The sequence below is a fragment of the Corylus avellana genome, chromosome 1 (genome assembly GCF_965113065.1).
Source record: "Corylus avellana chromosome 1, dhCorAvel1.hap1.2, whole genome shotgun sequence".
In the NCBI taxonomy this organism is placed as follows: Eukaryota; Viridiplantae; Streptophyta; class Magnoliopsida; order Fagales; family Betulaceae; genus Corylus; species Corylus avellana.
In genome coordinates this window covers 46,440,987-46,458,452 of record NC_142490.1, presented here as the reverse complement: position 1 = coordinate 46,458,452, position 17,466 = coordinate 46,440,987, and the positions used below count along the sequence as shown (strand labels likewise).

Below are 17,466 nucleotides of genomic sequence, written 5' to 3'. Positions count from 1 at the left end.
TCAAGGGGAAGTGTACATACTGCTGTTCAATTCCACTGACTGGCGAATTACTTTGGACTTAACCCACCTATAAATTTCCAATGCTAGGGCTATTAACGCTAAAACTCCGAGTATTACAACGTAAGCCCATTTCAAATTTTCAGCTTGACTTTGATTTTGGATCCCCACAAGTATGTTTGCAACAATTAATACAAGCAATGCATACCCAAGACAATGGTGGCATGTCTCCCACCACTTGCGATATTCATCTCCTTTCTTTGGTTGCCAAAATAAGGCAAGCATCTGATAATTGACAACATTAGCATGTTAACTGTTGGAAAAACCATAAAAATTTTGATTTCACAGCATTTAACAGTCCATATGGCGCCACATGGTACACAAATTTTAAATGACGTGGCAATATAAGCAACATTTACACTGTTTGATGCTGTGAAATCTAATATAAATTATGAAATGAAAATGAAAAGGATTTGGACTAACTTGAATAGTTGTTAAGGTAAACACAATGGTACTTAGAACGCGCTGTGTTTTATAGGCGGATTGTCTTGAAGTATTTCCGAGGCTTATTCCAATTGCCCATCCGATGGTGCCCAGAATATATCCAACGCTCTGAAGCATTATGTGCAATTGGTACCATTCGTTGCAAGTCATGGGAAATTCTTTGAAGTACCTTGCAACAATCACCCCCATGGGCAACATTGTTCCCCATCCTATGATGATTAAAATCTCATGCCCCTGTCCAAAGCTCAAGAAAATCAATACATATATATATATATATATATATATATATATATATATATATATATATATATATGTTGCATTTCTAGCTTCACGTTGAATATGATGAGTTTATTGTTGAATAATTGGCTTATAAGTAATTAAATTCTTTATTTTTTATTAGCTTAAGTTTTGAAAATAAATAGTGAGTTGAGATGGACCAAATTTGACCTCTAGAATCCACATTTTTTCACGGTAATGAAATAATCGAAATTGGCTTCAATTCATTAACCAAATTGCAGCCTGTTCGAACCCTAATGAGAGAGGGTTTAATGGAGCCCATCTACTTGGATAACCCGAGGTACACGACACTTGTTTGAGTAAGTAGACCCATAAGAGCCCTCTCTGGTGGCCAATCGCGCGCCACCGATCCGGGTGCAAATGAAATAACTTTGAAATGGCTCCCAATGATAAATGACAATTTATAATAGAAATCAATAATCTTACATTTCTGAGGTGTCGACGATGTCGATGCCACAAGCTATGACCCTTCCTGGATCTTAGGTCCACTGTTACCTCACTATTTGAGCTTTGAATGTGGGGCACCAGATCGTCCACATTGGAGTGATCATCAACTTGCATGAGAGTGATCCCCCCATTGAATGAAGAGGCATGAGCAGAGATAGACTGGAGGGGAAACACCATGCTAAGAAGTATATATAGGCAATGGGAAGTCATGGTCTCTCAATGGGAAGTTCTCAAAAATCTCAATGGATCCATTAACTTCCAAAAATCTCAATGTTGTAGGAAACTATACAGTTATTTAGGATCCAACAAAAACTTGTTGGACATCGATCACTCACTGTTATGCTATAAAATTTTTGTTTTGTACTACATGGGTGTCAGGAATATGTGCTTTTCTTATCAAAATAGGCAATCTTTGTCTGAATGAATCGCTTCAGTAGCAATAAAACAATCTGATATTATTCTGACCCTTGGAATAATCTTTTCTATCTTTCAAAAATAAGCATCAAATATAACTTATAATACACCATAAAATTTTAAGCTCATTTATTTTAGACATAATGAGCTGGGGATCATTCATGTGGGATTTAGTAAAAGGAAATTTGCTAATTAAAAGTCTTAGAATTCATAGGGGAAGATGATCTCAGCTCTATCCAACCCAGTTTTAAGTTTAACACACAGCCTGCAAGCCAAGCCCAATACTTAAATATTGGTTACAGGACACCGTTGAGGCAGATTTTTACACGGTCAGGATGGTCAAATAGCTTATATTAGCTATATTTAGCACATTAGCTAAAATATCTTTTGTGACTCTAGGGCACTACATTAATAAAATATTGGTTATTTAATTTCTTTTTCTTATTCTTTAATAAAACAATAAAAAAAAAAAAACACTAACCTGTAATATTTAAATAAAGTAGAGAGTAAATTAGAAAATCTATTGACGTGTATAAAAAAAACAGTAATTAAAATAAAAATTCTGCACTTTTCACAAGGTATTTTAGCTAATATTAGTGGAAAGAGAAATGCTAGGGGTTAATAAGTTCTCAATACTTTGTCTATATTTTCCTACAAATTCAATAGATCAACCATTAAATTTGTGGAGTCTACTATTGACTTATGTGAGGTTTATATAAGTTTACAAATTTAATGATTAATTTGTAAGATAAGATGAGCAAAATTCATTTCTTTTAGTGGAAATTCTCTTATTAGTTGTGCTACATTCTTCAAAGGTGGTCCCTTGTGGGTGTTTCTTGATAATCTGTCAGACTGTCATGTAGTGAGTTTTTTATTTTTATTTTTTTTATTCAAATGAGGAAAGTGATTAAAAAGAAAGGTCTTTTCCATTTTTGATCCGAATGAAAATGAGAATGAAAGACCAATTAAGAATCACTACAAAAATAATCCCATTTTGTGACTTCTCCAAAGTGACGTGCAAAAGCCAAAAAATTCACTATTAGGGTAGTGACATTCAACTGTGATGTATGGTGAAATGACTGCAATCTGGATGACTAGAAAGAAAAATAGTGATATGCAAATTTTTGCGCGTGACATGCTTATTTTTTGCATGTCACCCTAGGGTTGACGTGCAAAAATATGCACGTCACCCCGGCCCAATTGGTGACATGCGTTCTTCGCACGTCACCCCAATTAAAAGCACTAATGCTTCCAAACATGAGGTGAGAAGCAACCCATTTAACTAAAAAATGTGCACAAAAATTGGCATGCCTTGAATATAATAACTATATGAGGGGCGAGTAGCTCTTAGGCTTTTCCATCTCTTTGTTTGAGTGGGCCTTAATTATTTATCTCCGTATTCAGACACCATCCTCTTCCATTCATTTACGTTTGCTTCAAACACGAAAAAGTAACTGGCCTCGCCAAACCATGACATGGAAATTAACTATATATACTAGAAGCCGAAATTCCGGGGTCATCTTTGACATGCATTTACATTGGAGATACGTACAGAGAAGCTAACTTTCTTTACAAACAAATCAAATGAGTTATTATTAAGAGATATTTTCAGTAATTTGTAAGCAGTCTCATGAATCAGGACCACAAACAAAAAGTAAGACGTGTAGCTTCATTTTTCTTTTGTCAACTCTGCAGTCTATTTTTCTACATATATATAAACCCGTGTCCTATGTGATCAAGTCCCCCACTCCTCTCCTTTCTCCAATTGCTTTATGATCATTATAGCCATGAAGTTGCTCTATCTTTTCTTTTTTCTGTCAGCAGCTGCAATATCCATTGTTGCAGCTTTGGATTTAGATGATTATAACGACGACATGGCCTCCATGCAAAGGCAAGTCACTCCTTTACGAGGGGTGAGCCGCTTTCTTGCACAGCAGAACCTGGCAGCCAACATGAGTTGCAATAAGTTTCCCCAGATTTGTCGCCGGAAGAGCAGCCCTGGGCCGGACTGCTGCAGAAAGAAATGTGTCAATGTGAAGGCTGATCGCTTGAACTGTGGTATGTGTGGATACAAGTGCAAGTACACTGAAGTTTGTTGCAATGGAAAATGTGTTAACTCTTCGTTTGACAGAGGCCATTGTGGTGGGTGCAAGAAAAGGTGCAAGAAGGGGGAGTTTTGTGTTTCTGGGATGTGCAATTATGCATGAATATGAATTCACCGTACCTCCCTATATATGGTTTGCAACCGTTAAAGAATATTATGTTTAGAGTTATTTATTTTCTTATGTGTTCAAGGTCTACTAAGTTTACTTTTCCTTAGTCTATTAAGTTTCTTGCTTATCACTCATAGCCTCTCTATATATAAAAGTCTCTGTAGTCCTTCATATCAACAGAATATCAATACAATATAATCAATTGTGTGCTTCTGCTTTCCCTATTATTCTTCCGCTCTTCTATATCTCTCAATTATTCTAACACGGTATCAGAGCATTCTAACATGGTATCAGAGCATTCTAACAGTAACTATAATGCTTTTATCCCCTCTAGCTTGAGGGTCAGCTCATGTGTGGTCCCTTGTTTGGTTAATATTACAAGATTAATTATTTTGAGTTCTTACTTAACTGATATACAGTTCTTGTGGGTGGATTTGTGTATTCGGAGTTTACCCAGTAAACTTGAATTATTAAGTGATCCGGTGATCTTGAAGGAATTTTACGTCATCAAAAATATATGTTGATGCATTACAGATGCTACATCTTACATATAAAACTGCCAATGTAAAAATGATGTCAACTTTTGTTCTTTTAAGAATGATCATTAATGTTCATTTTCCCACCCATTTTACACTAATTGATATGGCGTGTTAGGTCACGGTGTGAAATGAGTGTGATAACTGATAAATGAGTGGAGAGTAGAATTACTTATTAAGAATTAATTGCTCGGACGTAAATTTCCTACAAATTGGGTTATAGGAGAGTTCGTACAACCCAATATCAAAAAAAGTGACATGCATCCTTTAGCATGTGAAAAATACATGTATTTTTAATAGCATGTATTTCTCACATATTTTTTTTTAATAGTATTAATAAGCGTATGTTTCTACATGTCACTTTTTAGAGGTCGTAGAAATTCTTAGTAGAAAAATTTGTTAATTACCCATTGTTATTAGACACAATAAAAATAGTTAAATGGGTAACTTCCGTTATTAACTTATGGGCTAAATATCGATAAATGGGGGTTGAAATCCTATGCAATAATTAAAAGCTATTGCATGCATGCGCCGGAGCAGTAACTCTAATCTAGATTACCCTCGCTGCTACACCACCGCGATCATCACTAAAAGCTTTTCTCTCTCTTTCATTGCATAGACAAAGGTGTGGCCCAAAAAAAAAAAACCAGATGCTCTATTATTAATGTATTATATATGAGTACTTATTTTAATTTAACAGGTGAGAAGAATGATGTACAGAAAAAGGAAAATGCCAACCACCAGCTGCACATAATCTGCTGAGGGGTTGTCACATAAATAATTTCACTCCCACCTTATCTTCAAGAGTAATGTATATGCTGTGTATGATATTGAAATCCACTTATTTAGTGCATGATATTGCTTGTGTGTTCATTTGTTGAGGTTTCAGTACTAGAGGTTTGGGTTGTTTGATGTGATATTCTTATTTTGATCAGTAATTCTATTCATCACCTCACATTTTCCTCAACTCCTAAAGCCTATATGACGTGATTCTCCAATCAAAAAACTAATAAATTTCCAATTTTCACGCACCAAATGTTATAGAAGACCTGCATGCCACATAAACTTTGGAGAGGAAGTGTTATGTATAGCATTACTCTAGTACTTATCATTAATTATGGGCTCTTTTCTTTTGGTTTGGCCTAACATCACAGGGTCCAATTATCATCGTTATTCCTTAACCAGGAAGCACAAAGAAAAATCAAAATCACACGTAAAGTTTGAACAGTGCGTGTCACCGAATGAAGTAAGCACTAATGCAAAGACTTTGTTAGAATATAAGGGAAGCATGAGAATATATTCGGAATATATTCTCATGCACATAGTACTTTAATAGAGCTTGCAAAATGTGAAGCCACATTAAAATTTCCTTATGGCGAGAGATCCATTGGTCAAACTCAGCGTATGCTTCGGGAAAGTAACATATATCATGGGGCACGTATCTCTTCTTTTCTTTTCTTTTTTTCTCTTATCAACGGGTATCTTGCTTAATTACTTCATTTCTACTTGTAACCATTTTGCTTTTTCTTTCAAGAATATGATCTTTTAATGGGAATAAGAGAAATGAAGGATCGATTATAAATTTAGCTGTGTATAGGATGACACAATATGGTGATATATTGCCTGCCACATGCATCTTTTAAAATTTGTTGGGGAGCCCACTTCAAGTGTCAACCAGCCTACCCTCAAATCGGCCCATCTACTTTATTTCGGTAATGGCAAGAGAATCATAATGGGCTACGTTGTGTATATTCTCTTCACCCACCTAAAAAGGCCCCAAACCTCGAGGTGACAACAAGTTTTTGGATAATCATTTCGAATTAAGATTTTTTTCAGTTCATTTGAACTGGAGAATACTCAGTTAGTTATAATGAAATGGTATTTTTGTTCCTTAAAAAAGTAAAAAAAGACAAAAATACCCTTCTACTATAATTCATGTTCTGACAGAGAAGGCATAGAGCACCACTCTCCTCCATTATAGGAGCAGTTAGCATTTAATGTCACTTTACCCACGACAAAGAAGAGGTTATTGAAAACACCTCTTGCGAAAACTAGTGACCTACCAAATTAATTATGCAAGGATGCCCCTTGGAAGCTAACCCAGACGAATCCCAGCCCAACTTGGACTTTGGGCAAGCTGCCTCTGGGTATTTTTGAGCCCGTAGTAGGGGTGGGTTGAAAAATCCTAATGATCTGAATAATATTTGAATTAGGCTAGGGTTTAAATTCTTGCATCTAAGAATCCAATTTGTAGCCCACCCACCTAAATTATATTATTTATAAATCGTTTTAGATTAGATATTATTGACTTCTTTTTGAATTTTGATTTTTCTTCAGTTATATATTGGTTTTTATACGTGTTTTGTATTTATAATTTTTTTGGAAAACTTTAGTTTAGCTCCTGAACTATCACGCGATTTGACAGATCTCCCCAAAACTTTCAAATTTTTCACTTTGGATCTCTGAACTTTCAATTACTCTCAATGTGGACCCCTCCGTTAGATTTTAAACGTTACATGACGTTTATACCCCTGACTTTTGTATAAAATTTCAACTTTACCCTTAATTCCAAAACATTTTTTATTTAAAAAAACAAAAATCGGGGATATTTTGGTCTTTTTTGGTATTTTTAACGGCTAAAATTGACGGAGGAGTTCACATTAAGAGCAATTGAAAGTTCAGGAGGTCCAAATTGAGAGATTTAAAAGTTTATGAGGGGTTTATCAAATCACATAGAAGTTCAGGGGGCTAAAGTGTAGTTTTCCCTAATTTTTTTTTTCTTTGAATTATATCATTGAAGTAGAGAAACCTTAATTAATATTATACTTTGTAGCTCCTTGATATTTTGTAAGAATTTAGTTTTTTAAATAATGGTAATGTATAAAGAGTACATTAATGTATATCACTCTATGAGTTATTGAGTAAAGTTTTTCTTCTAATTAACTCGATTAAAAAAAATTTATTCAATTCAATCTATTAAATTGAGATTCGTCCTTAAAATATCCTTTTGGTCAGAGGTTTGGTAGGTTTTACGTACTAGGCCAAAATTGGAAACAAAATGCTTCGAATGGGACCAAATTAAGTCCTCGGAATTCAACTGCATGAAACATACCAGCTGAATATTAGGGGTTAGTATATAGGAATTTCAGTATTTTTTATTTTTAAATTCAGATAATTTGTTGAGAGGAATTGTCTAGAACATGGCGCGCACGTGATGTTAGATCATGCCTTCTTCTTTCAACCAAAAAGTCATAATCGCCTGCCTACTTTGTGTTGAGAATCCAGATGATAATAAGGACTAGAAGGGGCCACTGCCGGCGTCAACACCACCGGCATCAAACTCACTGCCCATCAATTCCCTCTCCGATTAGACTTCTGAAAAAAATTTGTGGGCTATATACTTCACCCCAAAATAGCCAAACCCCGCCAAACCAAATGGACTTAATTGAGAAATCGCATACAAGTCAAATTGGAAGAGAGACGTGGATACGTTGTGTTGCTATCGGAAAGTTGATGAGTGCTTTTGTAACTGATTTCAAGCCAAAAAAAATCAAAGCAGAACGTGGGCTGTGGGCTTTGCCTTCGTCATGCATGTACACGTACAACTACACAAGCCTACGTATCTACTTTTTCTTTCCTTCCTATACATGTTTTTTATGCTTTTCACAAGGCTGAAATTAAAGAAAAAAAAAATTAAAAAATTTGGAACATTCTCTCTCCACTATTATTTATTTATTTATTTATTTTATTTCCTTTATATCACTATATAGTTTATCTGAGTATCACATGGGTGAAAAAATTAAATAACTAAATTTGACAGGTAAATTTAATTGTTTTAGTAGTTGACATGATATGCGCTATACCTGCAGCAGTACTACCACGTAAGTTTATAAAAGACTTATAATAAAAGTTTTTGAGGAAAACTCTAAATGAATATCAGATTTGTATCATATATAGACATGAAATTATAATTATAAAAAGCACAATGATACTTTTTTTTGGAAGCAGGGTGAGAGGGGATTCGAATCTCTATCAATTTAATTCTTATATTGCTAGTAATTCGGACAGCAAATGTGAGAGAGTTTATACAAGACTCATATGTCCAAATAAAAAGACGAGCTACCTGAGACCTACTTGACAGATGAACCCCATGAAAATTTTAATTTCTTACATTTGTTACTCGGACTACTAGCAATTCGGCAATCCAAACTGCAATTAATATTAGTGAACATCTCTATCTAGTAAAGGGAGGGGGGACACGTACTATTGCAAGGTCCAATTGGTGTCGGCCCTTAACGTGCCCAACAATCCTGTTGAAGGAAGTTTCGCGAGCGCCTGCTACAATTAATGCATTAGTCAATAGCTAAATACGTACCAAATGTGTAGTTCTTCTCCTTTTCCCAAATTTCTATCTCACATTTGAAATTTTGGATCAAAATTGGATGCCTAACGTCCATTTACTTGAATCTCAGTTAGCCGTAATTGATAGAGACTCCTCCAAGATAACCTATACACAGCCCGGCCTATAAATACCTTGACATCCCTCCTTCTTCCCCATCAGCATTTATTCATACAAACAGCTAGACATACGCATATATATATACACAATGGCAATAACCTCATCAAAAATCATGCTTACCTTGCTGGTTTTAATGAGTATAGCCGCCATTTCTCTTTCAGCAGCAGCGCCATCAACCTCTGATGAATCATATGCCAACATAAAGAAAGACAATGCTGATGAACACCCTTTAGCTGAAAGCGAGCAACCGTCGTTTCTTGTAAGAAATGGCCGCTTCCTCGCCCAGCGGGTGCAGGCTGCGAGCACTTGCGATGTGTTCCCTAGGCTTTGTCTTGCCAAGGCCAGCCCGGGGCCTGATTGCTGCAAAAACCAATGCGTTAATGTGATGACAGACAAACTTAACTGTGGGAAGTGCGGGAAGAGGTGCAAATACTCTGACATGTGCTGCCAAGGAGAGTGCGTCAACCCATCCAACGATGAGAGACACTGCGGCCGGTGCAACAAGAAGTGCAGGAATGGAGGCTCATGTGAGTACGGGTTATGCAGCTATGCTTAGAGAGTCTATGTAATGCTACAAACTGCACTTTTATCATGTTGACATGATAATATCGATCCGTCTTTGAATATTTTCTTTTTAATAATGACTGGTCCCAACGATGGGTTGTACGATATATTACTACATCAGTAGAGTAAAATAACAATGAAATAAAAATGTTGTTTGTAGCCTTACTCCTATGTATAATAGGGCATGTAGGCAAGAGCCCCATAAAAGAATTTCTACAAGCAGAAATGCATCCATATATATAAAAAGTGTTAAGTTGCTTGTCTCTTGTTTGTGGTGTAGAATTGAAGCTACAAAACTTATTAAGTTGTTAGTTATGTTTATGATTATACAATTATATATCTCTAGCTCTAAAGAATTGTAAGAGGTGTGTGGAGTAGTGTTGAAGGTATTTTGTTTTTTTATTACAATTATTTTAAATTATATATTTGCGCTTTAGGGAAAGAAAAATCTTAGATGTACTACAATTTATTGTAGAAACGTGTAATTGAAGGATGTTTAATTTTTTTTTAGCGGCTAATATGACACCATATATATACTGACACATGCCAGCAAATTATAAAAAAGTTGTAAATCTATCGTTACTCATTAAAAAAATGAGATCAAATAAATGACTACAACTTGAGTTTTCATAGTTTTACCTTGCAATTTGCCCACCCCCCTCTCCCAAAACAAGGGAGGAAAGAATGAGTACTTGTATGGTCCGTTTGGAATTACGGTTTTAATAAGTACGTATTTTTAAAATCACTATTTTTTAAAATCACAAAAGCGTTTGGTAAAACATGTTAGAAGTATTTTTTTGTCAAATATTTGTTATGCGAAATCGTAATTTTAGTTTAAATTCACATTTTTTTAAATAAGCATCTCATAGCCTACTTATAGAAATCGTAGATTTTTTTTTTTTCTTATTTTAGATTAATTGCCTTTTAAATTGCAATGCCAAAGGCCTTTCGTTTTGCGATATCTTTTAAAAAACGTACGTAAATTATTCTTACGAAATCACAATCCCAAACAAAACTTTTATCCTACTTTGCTCACATATATGTTAGTACTAAACTACTAATCAACCAATTAACCTTGGCATTAAATAAAAAAAAAATTGCATTTGTTTTTTAACAAATGAAATATTGTACACCAATGTATATTCTCTCACTATATGTTGGCGTGAGAGAATACATATTGCTATGAGAATGAGATAATTATGGGAGTTAGGTTGTTGGGCCGTCTTATTTCTTTGATTACGTAGAGATCATATAAAGTCAATTATGAATTTCAAATAGTTTTGTAATAAAACGTTAAAACATAGACAACATGTAATTGCTTATATACCCGCTTTTCTCAATTTGGAAAATGGAATACTCAGGATCTTCAAACATTTGAACAATTGAACCGCTAGTTTTGCCATACTACGCGCAGTTAATTGATCACTATATATAATATTTGACAATTTAATACGAACTAATCATTTTATATTATTTCTTGCATTTCTTGTATGCACCCTTTAATTATTAATTAGTTTAATGGAAAACAATAGATCAATTTTTTTATTTAATCTTTTCTTTTCGTTACTTTCCTTTTGGATTGCCCATATATATATATGGCCATGAAAGTAATCATAATTACCAACGATTGGTTAGAGAGAGAAGACATTGTTAACATGCAAATGCTTGGGCGCGACATCTTTTATTACAATTCTTTTATAAATTGACGTGATAGTTCATAATTAATAAAATAATTATGCTGTATGATTGATAATTAAAGTAACAAGTCAGATTTTTTGCTTAACTATTTAACTAATTATAAATTGTCAAGTCGGTTTAGCATGCGTACGTGCCATCTATATTTATATCACGAGTAATTTTAGAAGTCATTTTTGTGTCCCTCTTAAGTCCCTCTAAGAATGATATGGCCATTAAAATCACAATTTAATTAAAATTTAATAATGATCAATCATATGTTTGATAGTAATTTTAATAGCCACATCATTCTTAGAGGGACTCAAGAGGAACACGAGAGGGACTTGTAGCATTACTTCTTTATCACCTATCCATCTAATTTGTGTGAACACTTTTCAAAAATTTCCCCCTTTTTGGAGTTTAATGATTGTTTGGAAGACTAACTTCGATTTAATGAAATGTTAGTTAACCATTGAATTGACCACCCCACTAAGAGACACACACATGAATTAACCCTCTATAAAGACCTCTGCGCGCCAGTCGCCATTGTTATATATCCTCCACCCCAACGGCTCCCTCCTCTTTGAAACATCAAATCTTTCTCCCTCACATGTCCGCACACAGACAACACAAAAGATGATGATCATCAAGTCGCCAAAGGTTGTTTTTGTGCTGGCCATGCTCATGGCGGCTTTGGCCGTTGCTCTCACGCCAACACCATCTGATCAAAAAGGCTCATTTCTCTGTCGTGAGGATGATGAAGATCGTTCAATGGTGAAAGCCCAAGAACCAACTTCTCTCCGGGGGCCGAGCCGCCACATCCTTGCTCTGAACTACGACCGCTACGTGAACTACGACCGGTACGTGAACTTCGACCGGTACGTTTGGACATGTGACAAAAATCCTAAGGTTTGCAGCGCCGTGGGCAGCGGGGGGCCAGACTGCTGCATGAAGTGGTGTGTGAATGTGACGACAAACATTTTCAACTGCGGGAAATGTGGGAAGCCATGCAGGTTTTCTGAGATCTGCTGCGATGGTCAATGTGTGAACCCCATGTCCAACAAGCTGCACTGTGGACGCTGCAACAACAAGTGCAAGAAAGGGGGTGCCTGTGTGTATGCAATGTGTAACTACGCATAAAAAAGCAACCAAAATCACACCAGTTATAAACAAATCCTGATTCTCAGACAATTTGTTGCTCTGATTGCTAGTAATCTGGACAACAAATGTGAAAAGGATCGTATACGACTCAGTTGCTCGAATAAGAAGCGGACAGTCGAAGACTTGTTCGGGCAGATGAATCTCATAAATACTTTTTCATATTTACTATCCGAATTAATTGTTAGTGATCAGAATAACAAAATAGTAGTAATATTGTAGCTATATATACATTTTTTTAATGTGTATATCTAATAAAGACAGCCAACATCAACATTTGATGGGCTTTGCCTTTGCCGATGTTTTGTTATTCATTCTATCATGGATATATGTTATTATCTAGATTCATAATGCTTGCTTTAGTAGAAATTCATTGTCAACATGGAGAAGATTTTCATGCAAATATCAGGTTTGGTCAAAGTTAATGCTTTTGTCTATTTTTAAGACGGTGTAAAGAGATGGGGGATTTATTTTATTAAGTCTTAATATGATTTTGCTTCAAAAGATGATCATGGAGTGAGTTGTTGGTGTAGAATAAATCATATATTTTCTAATTAACAATATATCACCATGACTTTTTGAACAACTATCATAACAGCTTCATGTTTGATCATTAACAAAAGCTTAATTTTGAAATTAGCAAAAAATAACTTTCATTAACAGTCATTAATTAATTTGGACCGTTTGATTTCACTTATCAGTTGTCTAATATGGATTGTTAACCGTTACTTAATTATGATTGTTAAATTAAATTTATTAATTAGTTCCTATTAGATGTCACTTGATTTCATCTTGCAATCCAAATCATTGCTGGCCATGTAAATTTAATCTAACCGTTTGATCATATTTATAAACATGATATGATCCAAATCAAACCATTAAATCACATAATCCAACTTTATTTGTTAAAGCTTTTGACTTCCACTTTTATCTTATGTTTTCAAAACAAATACATCAACGTCAAACAATCCAAAATATAAAACACTAAAAAAAAATAAGAAAAGAAAATGTCTAAGACACATTAGAAAAGGGAGTCAATGTTTTTGGTTTTGTTTGGTTTGGTGGGAAAAAGGGGGACACCAAATATAAGATAGGATTAGTCAAACCTATAATTCAAATAGATTTATATGAGAGGCCAAACAGGCTCTTAATTAGGAAGTGCTTGTGTAACGGTTTTTTAGGCCCGGCAGGAATAAAAGTAAGCAGCTGGCTTTTCTCGTCTCGTGGCCTTTGAACAAGAAAATGAAAAATTCAAACTGCTTACGGCAAGACCAGAGTTGCAATTCAAGCTTGACATTCTCCACGTACGCGTACGGCTGACCAATTTCAGACGGACCATCCTAATAGGATAATGATGGTCTATTTTTTTTTTTTTTTTTTTTTTTTTTTTTTTTTTTTAAATATGGATAGGATTTTATTTTAGATCACTTTGTATCACAATAGGTCTTTACCAATTAATTGATTAACACGATTCCACAATCGGTACATATATAAAACATATTTGTCTCTGTGTAACACTGTTCAGAAGAATCGTTTTACTATTAAAATGATGCATGACGAGGTCATTTTGTTAAAACAACTCTATGCCAAGCGTTCCTAAGACCTATATTTTTTGTAGTGCTTGTAATTAGAGTTGGCAATTCGGGTGACACGATCTAATCTGCATAATATGTTTAATAAATAGGTTGTGTTGAGTTGAAGTGTTGAACCATTCCGACATATACAACTCATTAAATAAATATGCCATATTGGGTTGGACCGAACACGACCCATTTTAACTGTATATAAATTTAAACGTTACAAAGATGAAGTTAACAGCCTGCATATTCTAACCTGCACTATTTTCTCAACTTGGTTGCTAAATACTACAATCAGACTCAAACTTTAGTGATTACATATTACAAACAATGATAGTAATTACAATAGTGCTGTTGAAACTTACGTGTATTTTAAATGCTTTATTAAAAATGCATGAGAGTCAGAGAAAGGTGAGAAACGACGCTACTGGTGTAACTGTGGAATACTTTTATAGCCTTTTACTCTTTCAAGGTTTTGTTTTTTAATTGTAAAAAATAATATAATTAATTATATTTTATATCGATTATTCAGTGAGTTAAGCGAGTTAACCCGTTCATCAAACGGTTTAATTCAAGTCGACACGAATGGACTCGAACCCGATTATACATTTGATTCTTCTAGCTGTTCAACAAAAGTGTGCCTTAAAGCACGTGAAGGAAAAGTAACACACAGTATAGGACTCTCTTTTTGTCGGATTTTTTGAGTGTGTAGAGGGATTTGAGATTGAACTATATAGAGGTGTGAAACCTATTGGTCAAATATCGTGGGAGTATGTTTTCATGTTTTCTCACAAATGCAAAACCATAAGGAATCGCTTGGTAAGGAGATCGATCGAGGAGCCTCATCACCTGCCTAATTATTAATACCTGACGCCTTCGACAATATTGTCACCTAGTTTTGAGTTAAATATTTCTTTCTTTCGAGGCCTAACCTTCGTTTACTTGAATCCTATGTGGCCGTTGAATTAGACCATCCCACTCACACTAAACTATAGCATTTCTTTCTTTTTCAACCCAACACGTTTACCTCCTTCAGCCTCCATTTTATTTTCTCTATAAATACCCTCTACAATTCCCTCCATTCTTTCCATCCAAACCATTCAAATTCTCTCTCGATTTTCTTCATTAATTCCCACTTCCTTTCCTCTTACGCAAACTCACAAGACATGATGTCCCTGAAGACATTCTTTGTGCTTGCCATTCTCATGGCTTCGGCCATTACTCTAATTTCCGCCACACCATCTCAACAAGAAGAAGAAGAAGAAGAAGAAGCAGCAGCAGCAACTTCTCTCCGAGGGACAAGCCGCTTCCTTGCTCAGACGAGTCAGAAATCGGTCCGGGTGGTGAAGACATGTGACAAGTACCCTTCGGTTTGCCTTGCCAAGGGCAGCGCGGGGCCTCATTGCTGCCAGAAGAAATGCGTTAATTTGACGGCAGACAGGCTCAACTGTGGGCGGTGTGGGAAAAAATGTAGCTACTCAAAGATTTGCTGCCAAGGCAAGTGTGTGAGCCCCATGTCCAACGAAATGCATTGTGGAAGCTGCGGCAACAAGTGCAAGAAAGGGAGCTCGTGTGTGTATGGGATGTGCAGCTATGCGTAATTAAAGAAGACACCCAACTCCAAAGCAGTTAATCAGGATTGATTCATTTGTGCAGCTATATATCTATAATAGAAAGTGCTTCAGTATATAAAGCTATATATGAATTTGTTATTGTGAGCCATCACCGTTTGATGAGCTTTGCCCGTTTTGTTATTCTTTTCGTTAGTTTAATTATGTACTTAATTCGCTATTTGTTCATTAGATATTCTTGTTTTGGTGTAAGTTGTAAGGGTTTTATATATAATTCATGTAAATTTATTCATTATAATCTTTGATGAAGCTGGAATCTGCGTGCTAGCTATTTCCTCGACGGAGAGTACCTGTAAACACATGCTAAGAAAAAAAGGCTCTAGAGGCTAGGCCTGTCAGGGTGAGCCAACAGAGAATACCTCTAATGCTTGAGTCATTATTATTTTTCCTTGACCCATAAACCCGAACAACCTGCACTGACACGACTTGACCCACTTGGCCCATTTAATAAATGGGTTACAAATGGGTTAAGCCATTTGACCTAACACGATACAACCCGTTTGATATGTTTGATTCGTTTCAACATATATTTATTATTATATAAAATATATATAATTTCATAAATGAGTCAACTCATGGGTTAATTCATTTACGACCTAAATCCATTTATGCCAAACACTAACCTTACAAATTTAATAGATCAACCATTAAATTTGTAGGGTTAGGATCCACATAAATTCACAAATCTAATGGTTGATTTGTAAGATGAAATTGACTATATATATTAACCCCTAGCATCTCTTTTTTTATTTCCTTTTAGCTACCTAAGCTCAACTTAATTGTGGGCTAAATTGAGACATTCGACTTTGAAATAGTAACTCAGTATTTTCAGGGAAGTTTGACTCTCTATATATCTTGGGCGGCTAGGATTTCTTCTCGAATTCTCTCTGCTAACATATCTGTCCAACCTTCAATCTATACCATCTGATTATATCCTCTCACGCTGACAGATTAATCTTAATATAAACCTATTTGACATTAGGTGATCAAGATTGGTCTGTGAAATTTAATTGGAAAATGAAATGTTTAATTCCTCTTTATTTCACTTGAAATGAAATTAAGCGGAATTTTTTTTTTTTTTTTTTGGGATATATATAAATTTCGGAAATTTATTTATTTTTCCTTTAATTTGAATTGGAGGAGGGGGGATTCTGCGATCTGGATCCACTGAAATACTTAGAGGAATTTCAGTTTCTGAAATTTTAAATGTAGGCCGTCCATTTTTCATCTAAAGGTTATTGTTTTGCCACGTGTCCCACTACTAATAAAATAATAAATAATATTATTTTATTAGTAGTAGGACACGTAGCAGAACAATGACCATTGAATAAAAAATGGACGACCTAAATCTAAAATTTTAGAAACTGAAATTTCTTAAGAATTTCAATAGATCTTGTTCCGAAATTCTGTCCGTAGAGTTTAATATTGACCTTTCTCCTTACAGCCGCCCCCAAAAAAAATAAATATATCAGCTAGCGTTGAGTTTTTTTGTTTAGATGAGCGTGAGCCAGAATGTTGGTATATGCCATATTGGAGAGTCTATATATCTTGATTACATTGTCTAATGTGGCAGGCCTTTCAAAATTTCCTCCTTTATTCCAATAAAAAATAACTTTACTTTAATTATTTAATTCTTTCCTGCATATCTTATTGTTCTTTGGAAGTAAGACATTATTGTTTCTTTCTTCCCCCACCCCCCAAGAATATGTATAGAATTAGGAAATAGACGTCACACTGAAGTAGATGTTGCCTTGACCAAAAATATTATTTGGCTTTCAATTAAATTTTACTTAATCTATGTCTCGATATTAAGGTCAACTGACCAGTTTTTGTTTTAAGTTTTCCGTAATTAGAGTAAAGAGACCAAGAAAAATAAAATAAAAATAAAAGGGTAAGAGAGAATGAATAAAGAGACCTTTCTGGTTACCCATTTAA

At 34.9% G+C, this 17,466-nt stretch overlaps 5 protein-coding genes across 5 annotated transcripts; 4 read left to right on the top strand and 1 right to left on the bottom strand.

The window, feature by feature from the left end:
* Positions 1-1,455, bottom strand: LOC132170129 (cytochrome b561 and DOMON domain-containing protein At3g25290-like). Its single transcript, XM_059581032.2, has 3 exons — positions 1,225-1,455; positions 481-735; positions 1-282 (listed from the first exon to the last, which is right to left on the bottom strand). Exons 1-3 carry the CDS (start codon positions 1,453-1,455, stop codon positions 1-3), a joined length of 768 nt encoding a protein of 255 aa, XP_059437015.2.
* Positions 1,456-3,446: 1,991 nt separating this feature from the next.
* Positions 3,447-3,866, top strand: LOC132170128 (stigma-specific STIG1-like protein 1). The gene has a single exon (XM_059581031.2). It carries the CDS (start codon positions 3,447-3,449, stop codon positions 3,864-3,866), a length of 420 nt encoding a protein of 139 aa, XP_059437014.2.
* Positions 3,867-9,027: 5,161 nt separating this feature from the next.
* On the top strand, positions 9,028-9,485 carry LOC132172732 (uncharacterized). Its single transcript, XM_059584287.2, has one exon. It carries the CDS (start codon positions 9,040-9,042, stop codon positions 9,481-9,483), a length of 444 nt encoding a protein of 147 aa, XP_059440270.1. The 5' UTR covers positions 9,028-9,039; the 3' UTR covers positions 9,484-9,485.
* A 2,316-nt stretch (positions 9,486-11,801) lies between these two features.
* LOC132170127 (uncharacterized) lies at positions 11,802-12,305 on the top strand. Its single transcript, XM_059581030.2, has one exon. The coding sequence runs from the start codon at positions 11,802-11,804 to the stop codon at positions 12,303-12,305; it is 504 nt and encodes a 167-aa protein (XP_059437013.2).
* A 2,761-nt stretch (positions 12,306-15,066) lies between these two features.
* LOC132173048 (uncharacterized) lies at positions 15,067-15,501 on the top strand. Its single transcript, XM_059584605.2, has one exon. The coding sequence runs from the start codon at positions 15,067-15,069 to the stop codon at positions 15,499-15,501; it is 435 nt and encodes a 144-aa protein (XP_059440588.1).
* The last annotated feature ends 1,965 nt before the right edge of the window (positions 15,502-17,466 follow it).

Excerpts from the sequence above, each read along its gene's own strand:
- LOC132170129 (XM_059581032.2), bottom strand. The coding sequence starts at position 1,455 with ATGACTTCCCATTGCCTATATATACTTCTTAGCATGGTGTTTCCCCTC. Across the intron at positions 736-1,224 it reads ATCGTCGACACCTCAGAAAT|GGGCATGAGATTTTAATCAT; the intron begins GTAAGATTATTG and ends AGCTTTGGACAG. Across the intron at positions 283-480 it reads TTACCTTAACAACTATTCAA|ATGCTTGCCTTATTTTGGCA; the intron begins GTTAGTCCAAAT and ends GTCAATTATCAG.
- LOC132170128 (XM_059581031.2), top strand. The coding sequence starts at position 3,447 with ATGAAGTTGCTCTATCTTTTCTTTTTTCTGTCAGCAGCTGCAATATCC.
- LOC132172732 (XM_059584287.2), top strand. The coding sequence starts at position 9,040 with ATGCTTACCTTGCTGGTTTTAATGAGTATAGCCGCCATTTCTCTTTCA.
- LOC132170127 (XM_059581030.2), top strand. The coding sequence starts at position 11,802 with ATGATGATCATCAAGTCGCCAAAGGTTGTTTTTGTGCTGGCCATGCTC.
- LOC132173048 (XM_059584605.2), top strand. The coding sequence starts at position 15,067 with ATGATGTCCCTGAAGACATTCTTTGTGCTTGCCATTCTCATGGCTTCG.